Source organism: Myotis yumanensis, unplaced genomic scaffold (genome assembly GCF_028538775.1).
Source record: "Myotis yumanensis isolate MYYU_CA2020_CCGP unplaced genomic scaffold, mMyoYum1.0.hap1 SCAF_4, whole genome shotgun sequence".
In the NCBI taxonomy this organism is placed as follows: Eukaryota; Metazoa; Chordata; class Mammalia; order Chiroptera; family Vespertilionidae; genus Myotis; species Myotis yumanensis.
The window spans coordinates 90,633,188-90,652,957 of NW_027223755.1; the positions used below are offsets into that span (position 1 = coordinate 90,633,188).

The following is a 19,770-nucleotide window of genomic DNA, read 5'->3' on the forward strand; positions in this document are numbered from 1 at the left end:
CTTAGCAAAATCTTTTAGGAGGAGAATTCTGTCTGGGTTTCCTCAAATTCCCTCAGCCACTACTCACCCTTCTGTAAAGGCGCAGAACAAGTGAGGCCGCTTAAATAAATATCAGAGGTCTCCAGGAATGGTGGGCCTCTCTTATCAGTCATTTGGACTGGATGCATTTGAGTATTTATCTAGGCACCATGACAGGGAACACACAAGCTCAAGTCATGATCTCTGCCCTTAAATAATTCACAATCTTATTTGAGTGAGTGGATGATAAAAGTGCAGTAATGATATCAGAATGTAAGGCAACAATACAGAGAGGAACAGAGGCAATTGCTAGGATGATTTTCCAACAATTAGTACAAAGAGTATGTGCTGTGAATTAAATAAAAAAAATGTGTGGAAGTAGCTTCTTCATGAGTATGGGATCCCTTCCTATTTTAAAGTAAACTGAGTTCCATGTGAACTGTGTAATATGCTATGATATCTGAGGCACAGGACAAGGGAGGCCCTAAGTGTACTATGCTTTGATATTTGAGTCATTCTTTATTGTTCAATGTGATTTATTTCTGCATGCCTGTTTCGTAAGTTAAATTACTAGAATAATACATCTTGCTATAAAATATTACTAGAAGAGCAAATGATCAGGTGACATTTATTGTTATTTTCTATAAATGAACACAATCTCTGGTATGCTAAAGTGATAGGTATTATAGAAATATTCAGATAGGGAGACCTACAGTCTTGATTACAAGTGAGACTTACTATCACAATCCAAATGTATTGCTTAAAAAAAAAAAAAAGGAGGGAGCCAACTAGAAACTGAACCAAATATAAGCACTTGAAGGGCAAATGTAAATTGGATAAGCTTTGCTATTACAAGAGCAAGAAGAAAAAATTCAGATGCAAGAATGAGAAGCACATTGCATCCACTCTAAGTTGCTGTTAGAAAAAGAATGATATACTATGAAAATACTCAATACAGACTGAAAAGCAGTGGTTCTCAACCTTCTGACCCTTTAAAACAGTTCATGTTGTGACCCCCAGCCATAAAATTATTTTTGTTGCTACTTCATAACTGTAATGTTGCTACTGTTATGAATCGTAATGTTAAATATCTGATATGCAGGATGGACTTAGGCAACTGCTGTGAAAGGGTCGTTCGACCCACAGGTTGAGAACCGCTGTTGTTGTAAAGAGATTTGTTCAAAGAGGATTTCCTAGAGTAGGTAGTATTTCAGTTAATTTTTTTAAATGTGAAGAGGTTAGCTAGATAAGAAAAAGGTGTAGGGGTCCCAAATTGCAGAGGGTGCAGGCGGGGCTGAGGGACCCCCCCACCCCCGTGCACAAATTTCGTGCACCGGGCCTCTAGTGTATAAAATAAGTTGCAAAACTGCCATTCTTGTGGTGATCAATTTGTCAGTTATAAAAATGTGTAAAAGTATATTGCATACTGAAAGTCATATAATAGTGCATGTCAATGTGAATAAAAGTAAAATGAAATGTCCTTTCTAATCCGTAGAGATTTTCGTACTTGACATCATGTGTTCTTTGTGCAGATAGATCCTCTCCTCTCCCTCCTCTCACCTTCCAGAAATCAATTACCGTATGATCCCACTTACATGTGGAATATAAAAAAACCAAAATAAATGAAGAAAACTTCCCAGAAACAGACTCATAGATATGAAGAACATATCTGGTGGTTGCCAATAGGAAGGGTTCAGGGGATGGAAATAAAAAAATGGTACATCCACTAAAAAAAGTTACAACAAAGTGAGTACTGTATATATCTTATTCAATAAACATTCATTTAAAAGACTGAGTTATGAAGAAGTATGAGTCCAAATATATTTTAAAAATTTTATAAACATAAAAATGGGTTATATACAGCAGAATATTAATAAAAGGATTCTGGGTGGTAGGACCATTGGTGATTTTTCTCTATTTTTTTATAATTAGAAAACAAGTTATGCAAAGATTTTTCGAGAGACTAGATGTGAGCAAAACATAAATGTTTAGTGAAATGTTAGTAACAAGCTCTTCAGGAACACAGGAAAAAACTGACATCAGATTGTTTGAAAACCTCAGACACATTGACATGTGTCTAAATCTATGAGAACTTAGGAGATGTGGTCAGAGCTGACTTAGTTATGGAAAACAAAGAAAAATCTATCTATCAACTTGTCTATTTCCCTTAGAGGAGGATCTTATTCAGGAAAAAGAAAAGAGGGACCTGTGTAACAATCACATCTACCCTAACACAACCCATCCCTCGGCCCCAAAGGAGAAGTTAAAAGACAAACCCTGAATTTCCGAGTAATTGCAGGTTACATGGCTGCTGAAACCTGCTTGGAAGTGGGGTCTTTATAGTAAAGGATAATGTGATTTAAACATTTAAAATGCAAAGAAGGCTCCTCGCCATGGACTTAGTATCTATTGGGGCAAGTCCACCTTAGAAAAGGGATTCAATTTGAGGATGACAGACGACATAGAAGCCACTGGCCTCACTTACCTCTGGAAGAGAGGACTGGGTACTGCGTGTCTGTTTGATGGCCTCCTCGTAGCGGGGAGGGTCTTTCGTCTTGGGGACTGGGCTCCCAAACAGAGAGTGCTGGACGACAAACTGCTGGGGTGGCGGGGGTGAGCTCGGCTGTGGCACACAGAGGAGCATATGTCAGCTCTGGGCAGTAAGCTTCCTCATGCCCTGGCTGTTCCTCACGCATGGGCCTCCTAGGCCGGTGAGGCTTCTGACCTAAGACCTACCTGTGAGGCTGTCTTCACTGTGATATTTTCAGCTATTTCCCCCGTGAATACTGATCTTCAGTCATTCCCAGCCTAAAGCTCTGGGCTTTGGGATGGTCTGTACCCAGAAAGCGTGTCACTGGAGCAGTGGCCGCAGGCTTACCTTGCTGGGAGGGCTCGGTCCGTTTTGCAGGGATGGAAGGGGCGCACTTCTGGACTGGAGAACGCTGCTGGACGTCTTGTTAACAAAGGGCTGCTGGACCGCTGGAGCGGGTGGTGTCTGATATGAAAGCACTGTATTGGATGCCGAGCTTGTGAAAACCTGAAATGAATAAGTACATTCCCATCAGTTTGCCCTTCCTACTAAAGAAAACCATGTTTTAAAACGGGTTGGTTAACTTTTTCTGCAAAGGGCCACGGGGTATACAGTTGAGGGTTTGTGGGCTGTGCTGTCTCCGTGGTGACCACTCCTCTCTGCTGTTGTAGCACAGAAGTGGCCTGGACAACATGCAAATGAATGTGTGGGCAGCACCAGTACAATTTCATCTACAAAAACAGGCAGGGCTGGATTTGGCCCATAGGGATGGTTTGCCACCCCACTGAGCATCAGTGGTCCCTTTGCTCGTCTTTGATGGCAGCGTGACAGTATTTTTTGGGAAAGCAGCATTTCCATAGCATAATTTCCCTAGTAAATGACAGCTGAATTTCTTAATTCCTCACTAGGGTGATCGCATCTATTCTCCTGGCTTTACTGTTCACAATGAAGCTAATGATCCCAAGCCCACCTCTCTTCCAACCTTGCTCCCAAGTGCCAAAGTCACATTTACAAACATAAATTTGGGACATCTCAAATGTAATATATTCCAAACTAAACTTTTCCCTTCTTCCCTAGCCTCTGAGAGAAAGTAACTGCTGGTTTTGCCTTCATATTTCTTTAAACTTTAGTAAATAGAGCCACCAGTCTACTCTGCCTCCTCTCCTCAGAGCTCACATTTCTTAGAAATGACCCTTGGATCAGGCCTCTGTTCTTGCTGTCCTAATCCAGGTTCTTATTATCTGCCACTGGAATCCTGCCCTAGCAACCAGGCCATGCCCCCTGCCTGTCAACCCTCCACACTACAATCTTAGCACACACCTGATGGAGCTCTGCCACTCACTGGCTCCTCTGTCTGTAGGGTAAAAGCTAACCTTTGGCTGGCATACAAACCTTCTCACTACCTGGCCCTTTTCCATGCTACCCGAAAGGCTACACATGCTGTGGCCATGCTCAGTTTTCCAGTTGCTTGGAAATTTCTCCAAATCCTCGCAAAGCCCCATTGAATATCTGCCTCCTTCTGAGAAGCTGTCTGATCCATTGGGCAAAGCTGGGATTTCTTCCTGTGGAACTAACTGAAAGTGTTCTGTTTAGTCCCTATTAAGAGCCAAAGGTTTTAAGGCCTTTTACAAATGTATGGCCAGACTATTGATATTTAACTGTATTTCACAGAACTGGTTTGCTCATAAAAATGTTTAATATACTTTATGCCACTCGTATTCAGAGAGTGAAAAACTTATCCACTGTATTTTTATTGTAAATATACATAAGTATTTCTTAAACATGAAATTAGGTGTGTGTGTTTATATTCCTCTAAACAGTACGACTTATCTGTCAACACCTCTTTTAAAAGGTTGAATTTCCTAATATTTGGTAAAACATACACAAAAACTTCTTCCTTTAAATTGGGAGTAATGATTCCTAATTCCAGTATTTTGAGATCAGTGAATAAGCCCTTATTTATCCTGTTTAGATGTTTTTCTTTCCCCCTAAAACCAAGAAAACTGTCTCAACATTTAAACATTCACTAAGCTTATCACTACACTAATATGTCATTTTCAGCCCAAAATAAGTAATATGCAGAACTTTGCATTTTTCAGAGGAGAGTCCAAAAGAGAGCATGTGTGTTCATGTGCCTGTTCTGACCCGAGAGGTCGTTTCTGTCTGTCCCTCAAGCTCTCAGCCCAGACAGCTCACCCCACCCTGGGGCATATCGACAGGTCTATTTAGTTATCTAGGTTCCTTTCTGTTAAAGATGGAAATTCTGGGACTATACTAAGTCTCAAGGTTTGTAATAGTAAGACCTTTTGAGGCCTTGGGATTTTTCTGGCAAGGAGATGTGCACACAGCACCACCTACTGGATGGTGGGAAGTCTGGTAACTGTTGGGGCTATTTAACAACAGAATTTTTAGGTGGAACTCCTGTAGAGGACAGTGAGCCCTAGATCAACACCATCATTTTAAAGATGAGGAAATTGACACTCAGAGGAAGACAGTGAACTGTGCACAAGGCCATCACGTAGCTGAACCAAAATGAGAGCCAGACCCAGGCCATCTGGTTTTCAATCCATGAGATGGCAAACTCAAAATATAGAAACGTCTTACTCAAGAGATACATTGCAGAAAGTGTCTTTTTCTTCAAATATCTCTTCCCAGGGAACAGCACTTTTCCCCCTACAAAAATGGTTAATTGAAGAAAAATTTAAGCCCAATAAGATTCTACATATAAAGATTGAAAAATACCTTTGAAATGTTTACTTAGAAAAGGAGTTGAACTGTTAAGACAAGCTATCTTTTAGTAATAAAGAACTCTCTTTCCCAAATACTTGGATAATCTGCAGACAAATGGCATCTGACCTGAGGCTCCCGTGACGGGAGATGGATCGTAGCAAGAACAAAGGGAGCTTCCCGGAGGAGGCTCCTGTGACGATGCTGAGTGGTCAAGCAGATGAGGGACCAGTCAGCCCTGTCTGTCACCCTTTAGTGTTCACCAACCTTTCTGACGTGCGGCTGACTGAGCACGTGCGGTGTGAACGTGCCTGGTTGCTGAGGCCCAGTCTGTGCCAAGCCCGAGGACAAGGCGGTGGTTGCTATCTGAGGCTGAGTCTGGACTCCTGCTTGTGGTGGAGTCTAGGAGGCAAAGTAGATAAATAAAAATAAATCAATTTAATTGTCAAAATCAAAGTTAGAATTAAGAGTTAGGTGTGAGATAACTGGTCATTTGGGGGATCTTATCTAAAATGAAATAAGATACAATGTTTACAGATATACACTTCAACTCATCAGCACCTAAATTTGAGCCTTAACAATTCTAAACCATAGAGTTAAACACCAGGCCAGTTATTTTCATGCTCTTATTATTCCTTAAGTGACTAAGATGTTCATTTGAAATTTTTGTGAGAATAGAAAACTGAAGAAAGAACCTGTAGCGGCTCTACACCTAATAGGTCAGGTGTTACAATGATTTTAAGAGCGGCAGGGAAACTGTGAGGCCTGTGTCTAAATTCCTGCGTTTAAGCTGCAATGCGTCCCCTCTCTGGGGACAGTCAGCACGTGCTGGCACACACAGGCCCAGAAGGAAATGCGGTTCTTCTCCTAAATGTCAATCCTCAGGGAAGATTTGGACAGAATAAAAGTTTAGGAAAGCTACATTAAAGAGCAACTTACCATTTCACAGACTCTAAAGGTGAAATGGGAATTAGGATTTTCGCAAATGCCAAGGGCCTGTGGGTCACCTCTGCTCAGGATATCTGGGTGGTCAAGCCTGAGGACCACCACTGCATGTGGCCCAGTTTGTTAAAACCCACTGGAATCACGTTACATAAAAACACCGTAAGGTCAATGCACAGGTTGCGTGGGCATAAAAGGAAATGACACAGTAACTCTCCGTGTGCTCAGTAGCATCCTCACTCTAACTTTGGTGGTGGCCTTTTCCTTCACATCGATGGTGCCTTTCAGGGACTGTGGGAGTGGACATAAGAGTCAAAAGGCTGAGGTTTAAACACTAGTTCTGTCCTTGGGCAACTTGCCAAACCTCAAGGGCCTCAGTTTCCTTATCTAGAAATGGGGTTTATCACTTGGATTTTCTGGGGGAAGGGAGGAGTAAATGAAGTAAGCTGTTTAAAATACTTGAGGCTGTGCCTTGTGCATAAGAAGTACTCAGTAACAGTAGTTATCACGGTGTCATAGGTATGTAAAAACATGTACGATCCTGTGTTCATTAAAGGTGAAAGGTAACAGAAATCGAAAAGCATCCCCATTTTTTACTACCTAAAAAGAGTGCTGATGTTCGAATTTTTGAATGTCCCCCCACCGCACCCCCACCAACAGTTTTCTGCTTCTGTGAAGCCTGATTTGGATGCATCTATGAGAAAGCTCTGGTGTGTGTCCTGAGTGTCCATTCCATGTGGGCTGTGAGGCAAGTAGTTAGAAGACAAACTTCACACCTGGAGTTTGAGGCTGCCCACGGGGAGCTGCACGGAGGTGACACTGGAGCCCTGAATGGACACTGGCAGCAGCAGCTGAGCAGTTTGCGTGGTCAGCAAAGCCTGCGGCTGAGCGACAACAGCAGGCGGCGGCTGTCCCTGGGAGCTCACGTAAAACTGTGGGACCACGCTCGGCTGCTCTGCCTGGGCCACAGGGACCTCTTGCTTGATCACTACAGCCTTTTTGGCGACAAGGGTCTGGCCACCCGCAGAGACAGGCTGCCCCACAGAATGGCTGGCTCCCGGGACAGGCGGCCTGGGGCTGGAGCAGTCCGTGAGTGAGGTCTCGTCTTTGACGGAGGAGCCCACACTGGCCTGTTTCTGCTCTGACTGGCTGACAGAATGAGCAGGGGCGCTGGGCTGGGGGTCCAGTGGCCGCCGCTGCTGCTGCTGCCCTCGTTTTTCAACCTCCAGTTGCATTTTCAGAACTTCCACGAGCTTTTGCTCTTGTTCCAGTTTCCTCTTTAGCTCTTCGATCTGCTTCTCTTTCTCCTGAAGCTTGCGATCCTTCTCAGCTGCGTCCAGTTCCAGAGTGGACAGAGTGCTGCTGGTGGGACTCAGGCTGTCTTCGTTACTGGTCACTCTCAAAGGAGATGAACACAAGAACTGGGATGGAGACATCATGGTCATAATCTCGGTGAAAGCGTCGGCCATGCTTGTGTCCTCAGTGCTGAGACTGGACTGTTCGGAGGGAGACGGTGAGATTGGCAGAGGCGAATTAACATTTTCCACGTGGATCACGTTGCTGGTTCCAGCAGGTGGCAGTTCTGCCTTGAGAGGGGAGCCCGAGCTCGTCACACAGTTATGCAGGGTGGTGACTGGCACCGCCATGGTGACTTCTGGGCTACTGGTGACGACGGCAGATGTCGACACTGCCACGATGCCATCAGCAGCAGTGCCGTTGCTGTTCATCTCCTGGTAGGGTTTCAGGCGTTCGATAAGGTTTGGTTTGGTGCCTGACACTGGAAGACCTCTTAGCTTCAGTTCTGTTTTCAGTTCTGATACCTGGAAGAACAAACAAATCAGCTCTCTTTGTCTGGCATAGCTTTCTGACAAGTCTACAGGACACTTTTGTGGCCAGGACAACTCCATATTATTGCACAGCTGAAAGTGGGGCCGTTTAACATTACAGACCTGAAGAATTCAGAAGGCCAGTGATAATAAACAAGGGTTTTTAGAGGGCGATTCCCCTGTTATGTCAAAGAAATGATTTACTATCAGAAATGAGTAATTCCTATGTGCCAGACACTGTTGGAAGTGGGTTATTTTTTCAATTAATCTTCACATGAGGTGTTGGTATTATTATTTCCATTTTAAAGAATAGAAGAAGATCAAGGAAAGAGAGGTTGAATCACTAGTCCAAGCTACCACAGATAACAGACGGCTGAGCTGGGGCAGAAACCCAGAAAGGCTGCCCTGGAGATCAGGTTCTTAACTGTTACATTTCCCTGCTTCTCCCAAACTTGGCAATGAGCAGGGAAGGAAAAAATATGCCTCTGGAATCAGAACAGGTATGGTGCTGACACACAGCATATGCTCAATAAATGAGAGTTATTACTGATCATTGTAATAACATTGTAAAATAAACTTAATGGACGCGAAAGGAAAGTACCGCTATAAGGGTTATCATATTGTTGGTAAAGTTGAATGTATACTGAAAACTACCTGCTAGACAAATCTGGCCAATCATTTACACTTCTGTGGTACAAAGGGTGAGTAGACTCTACTTGGAATTATCACCTTTAAGTCATCCAAGCTGGGAGGCAGAGGTCCTGGCTTCCTCACAGGAGCAGATGCATTCTGTCTTGGTGTGTTAGGTGTGGTATTGTTCAAAGCTGAATTGCCACTGTTGTTATTTTTGTCGTTGAGGGGCCTTCAAAAGAAAAGGAAATTTAGAGTTTATAATAAAACTAGTGGTCTGGTGCACAGATTTGTGCACATTGAAAGGAAATTAATTAGAGGAAATTAATTAGAAGAAAGCATTATTGGCCCTTTATAATAAAAGTGTCAGAGATGAAAGAAAATTAGTAAAATGTATAAAAAAATAATCTACACTAATAAAAGAGAAACATGGTAATTAGCGTACGACCGCTACCCTTTTCATTGGCTAATCAGTGAGTATATGCAAATTAACTGTCAGCCAAGATGGCGGCCGGCAGCCAGGCAGTTGGAAGCGAACATGAGGCTTGCTTGCTGCAGTGACTGCAGACTCCAACGTTCCCTGCCTCACTTGCCGGCCTCTGAGCTACAACTCTAAGCAACTATGTACTATGTTGCAAATAAGAAGATAAACAAAATCCCAGAAACCGGCTTTCATTCAGCCGGACTTTAGCAACATTGTATCGATGTTTTCAGCAGCGAGGCCTCAGAGCTAAACCTGGCCCAGAATAAAAAAAAAAAAAGAAAAGAAGGAGCGGTTGGAAGCTTCAGTCACTCGCTTCCGGAAAACAGCCCTCAGCCCCTCACCCAGACTGGCCAGGCACCCCAGTGGGGACCCCTACCCTGATCCAGGACACCCTTCAGGGCAAACCAGCCGGCTCCCACCTGTGCACAAGGCCTCTATCCTATATAGTAAAAGGGTAATATGCCTTCCAGCACCGGGATCAGCGGAGCAGCGAGGCTCCCGGCACCAGGATCAGCGTGACAGGGGGCAGCGTCCAAACCCCCTGATCGCCCTGCGGCTGTGTGTGTGACAGGGGGCGGGGCCACAACCTCCCTATCTGCCCTGCTCTGTGCCTGATAGGGGGGAGCTCCCCAATCCCCTGATTGCCCTGCGGCTCTGTGTTTGACAGGGTGCAGCGCACCAGCCCCCTGATCGGCCCTGCTGTCTGTGTGACAGGGTGGGGCGCCCTCCCCCGCTCCCCCCCCCCCCGCCCACGGGCCCTGCTCTGTGTGTGACAGGGTAGAGCCATAACCCCTCCATCGGCCCTGCCCCGAGTGTGACAGTGGCGGCGCGCCAACCCCCTGATCGGCCCTGCTCTGTGTGTGACAGGGGGCAGTGCCCCAACTCCCCTATCGGCCCTACTCTGTGAGTGACAGCGGGGAGCTCCTCAACCCCCTGATCGGCCCTGCTCTGTGCGTGACAGGGGGTGGTGCCCCAACTCCCCTATCGGCCCTACTCTGTGACTGACAGCAGGGAGCTCCTCAACCCCCTGATCGGCCCTGCTCTGTGCATGACAGGGTACGGAGCCCCAACACCCCTGATGGGCCCTGCTCTGTGTGTGACGGGGCAGCGCCCCAACCCCCTGATCCGCCCTGCTCTGTGCGTGACAGGGGGTGGCGCCGCAACCTCCCCATCGACCCTGCCTTGAGTGTGACAGGGGGCGGTGCCCCAACCCCCCAATCAGCCCTACCCTGAGCGTGAGTGAGGGTGGCATCGCAACCTCCCGATCCGCCCTGCTCTGTGCATGACGGGGCGGCGCCCCAACTCCCCAATCGGCCCTGCTCTGAGCCTGACCAGGGGCTGGCTGCACCTAGGGATTGGGCCTGCCCTCTGCCACCCGGAAGCAGGCCTAAGCCAGCAGGTCGTTATCTCCCGAGGGGTCCCAGACTACGAGAGGGCACAGGCCGGGCTGGGGGACCCCCCGGACCGCCCCCCCCCCCCGAGTGCACAAATTTTTGTGCCCTGGGCCTCTAGTATATAAATAAATAACATAACAAAAACATATAAAAACAAAAACATGATATAAAAACATTGATAAAAGCAATGACTGATAAATTGATTAAATTTATTCTAATATCTCCCACATTAAGAGTAAAAACACTTTCAGAGTGCTTGACTAATTTCCCTTGTGATGAAGTATTTACAACTTTAACGTCAGATGCTCTTCGAACTCGAGAGAAAGCAACATATAACTGACCATGTCTGGAAACGGGTTCAGGTAGGAATATTCCTACGCTGTCTAGAGTTTGTCCTTGTGATTAATAGTCATTGTAAATGCTGGCATCACGGGAAACTGTCTTCGAATTAATTTAAATGGGAGGCCAGATGGGGACAAATCAATTCTTGGAATCAGGACAACCTCTCCTTCTGCAGATCCTATTAATACTTCAGCTTCGATTATGTTAGGTCGCAATTTTGTGATAATAAATCTAGTACCATTACAAAGACCTCATTTACTACAAATATTTCTCAGTAGCATGATGATTACACCTACTTTCAATTTTAATTTATGACGCGGCATTCCCAAAGGAGTAATATTATTAAGAAATTTGATGGAAAAATTCTCCTTTTTGGCATCATCCATTGAATCGATGGAATCACTTTCTTTCAGCTTCAGAGGTACGTTATACCAACAGTTGGTCTTCAGATACATTTTGTCTATGACACTGGCTTCTTTAGGCTTCAGAGGTACGTTGTGCCAATAGTTTTCTTCAGACATACTCTGTCGACGCTGCTTTCTTTCAGCTTCAGAATGTCGACAAAAACAACCAAATTCACGATCGACAATGACAGATCGAAACACACGCATGTGATTGGTGCCAGTGAGAGCTTTGTATGTATCACGCATGCGCTAGTCAACGTTTATTTTTAAATTGCCAGTGCTTGTCATATGTACCAGCCGGTTGGTTGGTCGTACGGTCAGTCACTTAGCCTTTATATATATATATATAATTTCGGATTTGACATTGCTTCTGCTAAAAATTTGACTATTAAGTTAGGAGGAGAAAAATAGCATGGTCATGGTCATGTAACTCAATATGGTAAAGATGTCGATCAAATCAGGTCCCAATAAAAATCCCTGCAGGTTGTGCTTGCTTTGTAGAGATTTAGAAAGTGATTCTAACCTTTATATGGAAATGCAAAGCACAAAGAATGGCCATGGAAGCTCTAAAGAAGAAGAGCAGAGCTGGGAGAGCCATACCACCAGATACCGACAATTATTACAAAGCCAGTTTACTCACATGGTGTGGTGCTGGTGCAAGGACAGAACCACAGACACATCGAGATCAGAAAATGCAGGAACAGACTCCCACATACATCGGCCTTGGAGTTATCACAAAGGTGACACCCACTGCAGTTCCAGTAAATGGCACTGGCCACACTGGATATTCATACAGGAAAAAATACTGCTCCTGATGGAGCCCTACCTCATATCATCTTCAAAAACCTAAATGTGGCCCTAGCCAGTTTGGCTCAGTGGAAAGAGTGCCGGCCTGCAGACTGAAGGGCTCTGGGTTTGATTCTGGTCAAGGGCATGTACCTTGATTGCAGGCTCGATCCCCGGCCCTGGTCTGGGGAGTGCGAAGGCAACCAATCAATGTGTCTCTTTCATATCAATGTTTTTCTCTCTCCCCCTTCCACTCTCTCTAAAAAAATCAATGGAAAAATATCCTTAGGCAAGGATTAATAAAAACAAACAAAATTCCTAAATGTGAATTTTGAAAACAATAAAGCTTTTAGAAGAAAACTAGGATAATATCTTCATGGCCTTTGGATAGAAAATACTTCTTAAACAGGACACAAAAAGCACTAAATACAAGGGACACCTTTAAGAGGGTGAAAAGACAAGCCAAAGTCACTGAAGAAATATTTATAATACATTTTTTTCTGACAAAGGCCTCATATCTACCATATACTAAGAGTCTTGCAAATCAGTAAGAAAAAGACAGAAAACCCAATGGGAAAATCTTGGGTAAGCATATCACAAGAAAGCATATCCTAATGATCAATAAATATGTGAACAAGACCTTAACCTCAACAGGTAGGAGGAAAATGCAAATGAAATGCACAACAGAACACCACACATCCAGAAGGATTGCTGCTAGACCAACACTGCCAATACCAACTACTTAGAATAGTCAGGACTGTCCCATCCACAATTGCCAGAACTGTGCACTGGGATAACCACTCTGGAGAACTATTTCACAGTATCTACTTAAAAAAACCCATGCCTATCCTCTGACCCACCAATTCCATTCCTGACGGACACCTGACAAAGACATATATTTGTCAGCCATAAGATGCAGGCGAGGATATTTATTATGTCATTTTTCATATCAGCCCCAATGGGAAGCAACCCAACTGTCCATCAAGAGTATGATGGGTAAATTACAGCATACTGTTCAGCAAAAATGAACTGCTATTTGCACCAGTGAAGATGCATCTCACAAACATGTTGAGCAAAAGGAGCCAGACACACGTGTACTACAGGTTTGCATTTATATAATGTTCAAAAGCAGGCAAAACTAATCTACAGGATAGAAGTCAGGCTAGTCACCGAGAGAGGGACTGATAATGTTGCATGTCTTTTTAAAAAAATTTTTATTTAATAATTTTAGAGAGAGAGGGAAAAGGAGAAACACTGATCTGCTGTTCCACCTATCTATGCATTTATTCGTTATTGTATGTGCCCGGACTGAGGATCGAACCCGCAACCTTGGCATATCGGGACAATGCTCTAACCAACCAAGCCACTTGGCCAGGGCTAATGATAATGTTCCACTTATTTTTTTAAATTAAATAATTTGTACAATGTCATTTTTAAAAAATATATTTTTATTGATTTCAGAGAGGAAGGGAGAGAGAAACATCAATGATGAGAGAGAATCACTGGAGATCGAGCCCACAGCCCGGGCATGTGCCCTTGACTGGAATCGAACTCAGGACCCTTTAGTCCACAGGTCGACGCTCCATCCACTAAGCCGAACCGGCCAGGGCATGTTCCATTTCTTGATGCAGGTGGTAATATGGGCATGCTTACTTTGGCATCAATTTTCACTTATGACTTACGAACTTTTCTGTATGTAAGATACACTTCATTTAAAAAAGTTTATTCAAAAATGTTGGTTAAGCAGTTGTCAAGTTCCAAAGTTAGGTGCTTTTGTACCAATTTCCCTAAAAGCACCAAACTGAGGCCCCCCAATGACTTCTTTTTACTGTGCTACTCCTGGCATCGAAATGCAAACAATGGCATTTTCTTCTCTGGTGGCTGACACCTATTAAAGAAGAGGTGACAGGGTGGCTGATACGATACAGTCAACTTCATTGAGGCCAAGGCTTTACCATCATATAAGCTGTGGTACTGACACCAGTGAGACTCTGAATTCCACATTCTGAAAGTGGGCTCTGCAGTGATGACGAGAATGGGGTGGGGTCCACAGTTGGATGACCTTTCTCAACTGAGATTTAGGAAGCCTGTGTTTGAAGCCAGTTCTGGCCTTGTTAACAGCTAACTAACTTTACATTCATTTGAGTCTTTTTAACCTGCTTTATGTTTTGCTAAATACTTGAAATATTTGAAATTAAGTTTCTTGAAGGTTCGATGAAATGACAAGTATTTTAAATCTTATTTTTGAATTATGAAAACATTTTATTTAAATCAGAGTTTCTCAACCTTATCCTATATAATAAAAGCCTAATATGCAAACTGTCCCCTCAACCGGGAGTTTGACCACTCACTATGACGTGCGCTGACCACCAGGGGTTGGTGTGGAACACTGTGGACATCGGCAATGTGCTGCGACCTCTCACAGGCCATCTGGGGGCAGGGGTGACGGGGATGGAGATGAGGTGAGAATGCAGCTACATGGGGGTGGGGGTGATGGGCATGGAGGTGTGGTGAGAATGTGGGGTGTCCACTGAGCTCTTTCTCATTCCCCCTGCTACCCTCCTCCAGGACGCCAAGGCTTGTGCACTGGGGAAGCCCCTGCGCTCAGGTGCTGGATGCCTGCGAGGAGCCCGCCCCTGTGCAGCATCTTCTGGGTAAACCAGACTGCAGCCGCCAGGACCACAGGGGCCGGTCAGGCTCCCCATGGGTTCGCACAGGAGCTGGTCTGTGAGGCTGGTCAGGAGAGACTGTGCTGCCCACCCGGCTACCGTATGGTGACGCTGTGTGGCCCAGAGGCCTATGCTGTGCCACAGCCTGCGGCGTCCGGCCGCACTCACCACATCACCGCGTGGAGACTCGGGCACCATGACTCAGGTGGAGGGGGGTGTGCGGGTGCCCAGGTGCTGCCCAGGGTCCAGAGGCCAGCTGGGACCTGCCCTTCCACGCCAGATGCTCACACTTTGATTGCCACCCAGGCCTATGGACCGCACCCATGCACGAATTTCATGCACTGGGCCTCTAGTATTCAATATTGTCCTTGTAAGGAGCCTTTTTTAGACAGTTTTTCCTTATTGCTCTCCCTATGAAATTTTAATACCATGGATATGCTGCATGCTTGTCTATGTATTGTATCTATGTATATTCTTTATTAAATTAAAAATGTAAGATTCTCTTCAACCAACTTTTGGTCCTTTGTGAATGAAATTATCTCCTTGAGAATACATAATTTCAGTGAATTATTCTATTCATGCTCTTTTTGGTTGAGATTCTACAATACTCCTGGTTACTATGATGAACAATTCAGTATTTAATTCAACCTTTAAAGTAATGGAAATAAATTGACGTTGCTTTTCCCCAAATCAAGAGGGAAAAAGTGGGGGTTGGGAGGAGACTAATGTGATCACTGTGCGGATGAGAAACCTGAAGTTGAGAGAGATGGCATGACCTTCCAGGAACCTGTAGCCAGTGTGTGGGATTATAGCCCTGTGAATTCAGGCTCTTGCTCCTTCCATGGTACCAAAGGCTGGGTTATCAAGAAAATCCCACTACTGCAGGCACTGCAGGACCTCCACATTTAGTTTCTCATAATGGGGTTTTGGTAAAAAATGTGTTAAAGCCATCTCCATTTCTAGACCTGGAAGCTAAACAGAACTGATGCTCAGTCTTTATGTGGGGAAATTGTACTGAAGAACCACGGGCTTGCCTCCTCCTGGTCCCTGGATCTTCCTGTGTGAAGTTTTCCTTGGATGGGTTGGCTTGGCCACTTTAGTGGTGGGAATGTTGGCGGAGGAGGGGGGACTGGAAGCCTTGGGAAGACAAAGAACTGAAGAGTTCAGAAGCTAACTCCTCAGATGTATTCTTCCCCTCTACAAAGCCAGTCCCATGCAGCCAATATCTTTCATGACAGGAAAGACTATTTCATAGACAGCACAAAAAATCTTTTCATGGGGTTTCAGTTGACCAGTTTCCTTGTCTGGGAATGGAACCAACAATATCAGTCCTCGTAGAGTAACCATGTGGATGATGATGATGTGAAGGGTTGAGCACACTGCCTGGGGCATCATCAGGAGCACACACACACGTGTGCCATCGTTGCTGTTACTATCTTGGAGCCCAAGGAGGGTGGAGGCAGTGGGGATACCTCCGACGTGGACAGAGCTGCCAAGTGGTGGTGTTCGTTTCTGATGCTCTTTCTTTCAGCTCTTGGCCTTCCTGGTCCCCTGCCAATGTCAACAGCTGTCTCAGGCCTGCTTGCTCTTAAAATAGTAACACGCTACAAGGTTCTTCCCTCCTTCGTCTCCGTGCCCTGATGTTGTAGATTTAAGTGCTTCACAGTGAAGTCTGAATGACTAGTCTAACCTTGCTTGACATATTTGGTTCTTGAAAGAAAACAGTGAAGTGATAACCATTAGCATATGCAGAGGTCTTTCTTACAGAGAAGCCGCTTAGTGGGTCCGTTTTCCACTCCCCGGGGAGGAATGCTTAGCCTCCTGTAGAACACAAGTCCAGTGTCTCCGAATCATGTGATTACAAGTCGAGGGGCTTGACCCAGAGAAGAATTTTTCCTTGTATGAGATTTGATCTTTTTCTAGAGTTTCTTTTCCAAGTTGAATATAAATATCCCTTCCTCCTAAAAAGTGAACAAAGTGAAGGATGGGGGCTTTGCATTTTTACCTGTTTCCCAGAAAAAGCATTTGAGGATGCATAACTGGAAGTTTCTTTTATTACATAATTAAAATAAGCCATGGATGGTCTTGCTATGAATTCAATCGCAGAAACTGCCAGAACTCACTCCCTCTATCCTTCGCAATTGGGCTCAAATTGGAAACATGTTTCTTCTCCATGGTTGTTGGTCACAAAGACTTTTCACTCACTGTCTTTTGGGACATCTATCTTGTTCCTTCTTTCCCATTATCACTGCCCTTTCATCTTCTGGGATCTACTTTACAGCAAAATTTCCAACTGGTTTTCCTATTTCCAGACTCCTCTTCAGTACTGGCGTCAAATGATTCTTTCCTGCATGTTGATTTTACCACGTCAGTGCAGCCTCTGAAACAACTACCACATCAAACTTAGAGTCGGCCCGATTTCAGGTTCCTGCAGACATCGGCCCTACTCAATTCTGTCCTCCACTTTCTTTAAAAACAAATCGTATTATTTAACAGGCCATTCTTCTCACCATCCCATAAACAGGCACTGCACTCTGTACCTCCACTCACATTGTTCCCCTTTGCTTAGAGGGCCCTTCCCAGTTTCAGGCCCTTCCCCACATACACATCCTGCCTTTTTCATAAAACTTTCTTTGACTACTCCAGGTTTTATGGTTCTGTTTTGTTTTTTTTTTAAAAAACTGTTTTACCAGCTCTTATGCTTTTCTCATAGCATTTACCACTAGGCAAATCTTTCTTGGATGCGTAATTGTGAAAAGTCATTTCTAACTTAAAAATTCAGAACTGACTTTGGAGGACAAAACCGAGTGGCATGCAGGCTATTCTCACTGTGCTGACTTCAGACACTGTATGAGAAGCTTTGATGGCAATAAAATGAAAACGGTCATTAAGCACAAATAAATCACAACATCCAACCTTCAGTAACTAATGGATCCTCATAAAAACCACAGTAAAATCCACTTCAGGAGCCAGCCCCGCCCCAGCCCCATACTTGAGTGGCGCAGGCAGGATGGTCTGGTAGTTGTAGTGCTGCTGCTGCTGGCTCAGGATCTGTAGTTGCAGGAACAGCTGCTGCTGCTGGAGCAGGCGGGCGTAGTTGGAATCCAGCTGCGGCTCGTTCTTCTCACCTTTCTGGTCTGGTGGAATGTACTGGTGGTACTTCAACTTCTTTACCCGTGGTTTGGGGTCTTTGCATTTTTTGCTACGGTGCTTGTCATTTGAATTCTTGGGGTGGCTTTGCTATTTGTGAGAAAAAGGGAATAAGAACATTTTAAGAGATGCCACCACATGCAATCTATTTTACAGTGCCTCAGGATTTGGAATGAAAAAGCAACACAGCTTGGGAACTGGTAGAGCCACCGTGAAAAGCAACATACCAGATACATTTAGAGAGCCAGGAAAACATTCACATACTCCCTTGACCAAGAAATGTTGCTCCTAAGAACTCATTTCTCCTGCTATCGTGTTCCCTCAGACTACGGGCAAGATGCTCAGCTTAGCATCATCCATTCACATTCAACAACAGTCACTCTCAGTCTTCTGTGTAGACACATTGCCAAGTGCTTCCATATATTATCTCCCAGTGAAAAACACATTGTACATTAAGTATACAACAGAAAAAAGATTAGGTATATTTCACTATAACTATGTAATATTTTATAATCATTAAAAAACAATGGAGCCTGCCCAGCGTGGCTCAGTGATTGAACCAGGAGGTCATGGTTCAATTCCCAGTCAGGGCACATGCCTGGGTTGTGGGCTCAATCCCCAGTGGGGGTCAACAGGAGGCAGCCAATCAATGATTCTCTCTCATCATTGAAGTTTCTCTCTCTCTCTCTTCCTTTCTGAAATCAATAAAAATATACAGACAGTCCTCGGGTTACATTGGACTCGACATACGTCGTTATGTCGCCATCTCCCATTTATAAAAAAAAAAAGTCCTGTCATTTCGACGTATGTGCATATGTACTTTATGTTTTTTTATTATTTATTTACCTCAAGTAAAGGTCAGGAATTGTTATCTTTCTTTTAAATTTTTTTTGCTGTTTCACTTCATTACTGCTGTGTATGTGCTCCATGTGAGTGTCGTAGGTGCTTATGTTGGTGGGTCCTGACTTATGGCAAAAATCGCATTAACGTCACGCCGTAGGAACGGATCTCCAACATAACCTGAGGGCCTACTGTATTTTAAAAAAATCAATGGAGAATATGCAAAAACAGAAAAATGCTTGTAATGAGAATCAAGCGGAATAAAGGCTATGCATTTCTATGGAAAGTACACACACACAAAAATACTGAGCAATGTAAATATGTGTTTAAATTTTTTTCAAAAAAATATTTTTATTTCGAAAATGGTGTGTGAGACCCCATTTTATGATTAAGATTCAGATGACTCCTGAGTTTTCTTTCTCCTCCATTCATAAGTTACCAGATCACTTTCTACTTTTTAGTATTCATATTATAACTTTGTTTGGAAAAAAAAAAAGTCCACCAACAAATCTATAAGGTATAATTATTCCTAAGCTTCCTTAGGGAAAATAGTAAGAAGACTTTTGAGAAGTACTACATTAAATATGGCTATTGGTGTGATCATTTTATATGTGTTCATATTCGAGTTAGGAAATTAAAAAACAAAAACAAAGAAGAAAAGACCGGAAACCATCGCTATTAATATTTGCTTTTTGCCCACAGATATCCTCATGGCAGCTCCCTCCCCTCTTTTAGATCTCGCCAAGCATGCCACTAGGAACAGAAACGCCTCCCCTTGTCCGCTCGCAGCCCAGTCCTCACTTTACCTTCACCGCCAGCCCTCTCTCGTTTCGCTGTTTACCTCTCAGTCCTAATCAAGGTGGGGTGCTTTGTCAGGTTTCCTTCACTGCTTCACTGACTCTCATACCCAGAACAGTGCCTGGCACATAACAAGTGCTAGATAAGTATTTGCTGAGTAAGTTAATGATGAATGTGTATGCAATTAGAAATCACTTGAATTATCACTTACTACACATCACAATGTCAGA

General features: G+C 44.2%; 2 protein-coding genes across 9 annotated transcripts in view; one reads left to right on the forward strand and one right to left on the reverse strand.

Annotated features, from left to right (window-relative positions):
- The window catches only part of LOC139009042 (small ribosomal subunit protein uS14-like), a 92,058-nt gene that overhangs the window by 43,381 nt on the left and 28,907 nt on the right, over window positions 1-19,770 (forward strand). The window contains exon 4 of one of the 5 annotated variants that reach the window (XR_011471254.1): window positions 13,545-14,434. The exons of the other annotated variants lie outside the window; for them this stretch is intronic. The gene's annotated coding sequence lies outside the window, so the exon portion shown is untranslated. Of the gene's footprint in view, window positions 1-13,544; window positions 14,435-19,770 lie in introns of those variants that run through there. 5 annotated transcript variants of the gene reach the window in all.
- The window catches only part of MRTFB (myocardin related transcription factor B), a 200,475-nt gene that overhangs the window by 9,621 nt on the left and 171,084 nt on the right, over window positions 1-19,770 (reverse strand). For all 4 annotated transcript variants that reach the window (XR_011471248.1, XM_070412950.1, XM_070412949.1 and 1 more), the window contains 6 exons: window positions 17,745-17,992; window positions 8,773-8,905; window positions 6,994-8,037; window positions 5,543-5,677; window positions 2,897-3,055; window positions 2,504-2,641 (listed from right to left, as the gene is read on the reverse strand). Coding sequence is in view for 3 of the 4 variants with exons in the window: in XM_070412950.1 (XP_070269051.1) it covers window positions 2,504-2,641; window positions 2,897-3,055; window positions 5,543-5,677; window positions 6,994-8,037; window positions 8,773-8,905; window positions 17,745-17,992 (1,857 nt within the window). In the remaining variant the exon portion in view is untranslated. The remainder of the gene's footprint in view (window positions 1-2,503; window positions 2,642-2,896; window positions 3,056-5,542; window positions 5,678-6,993; window positions 8,038-8,772; window positions 8,906-17,744; window positions 17,993-19,770) is intronic.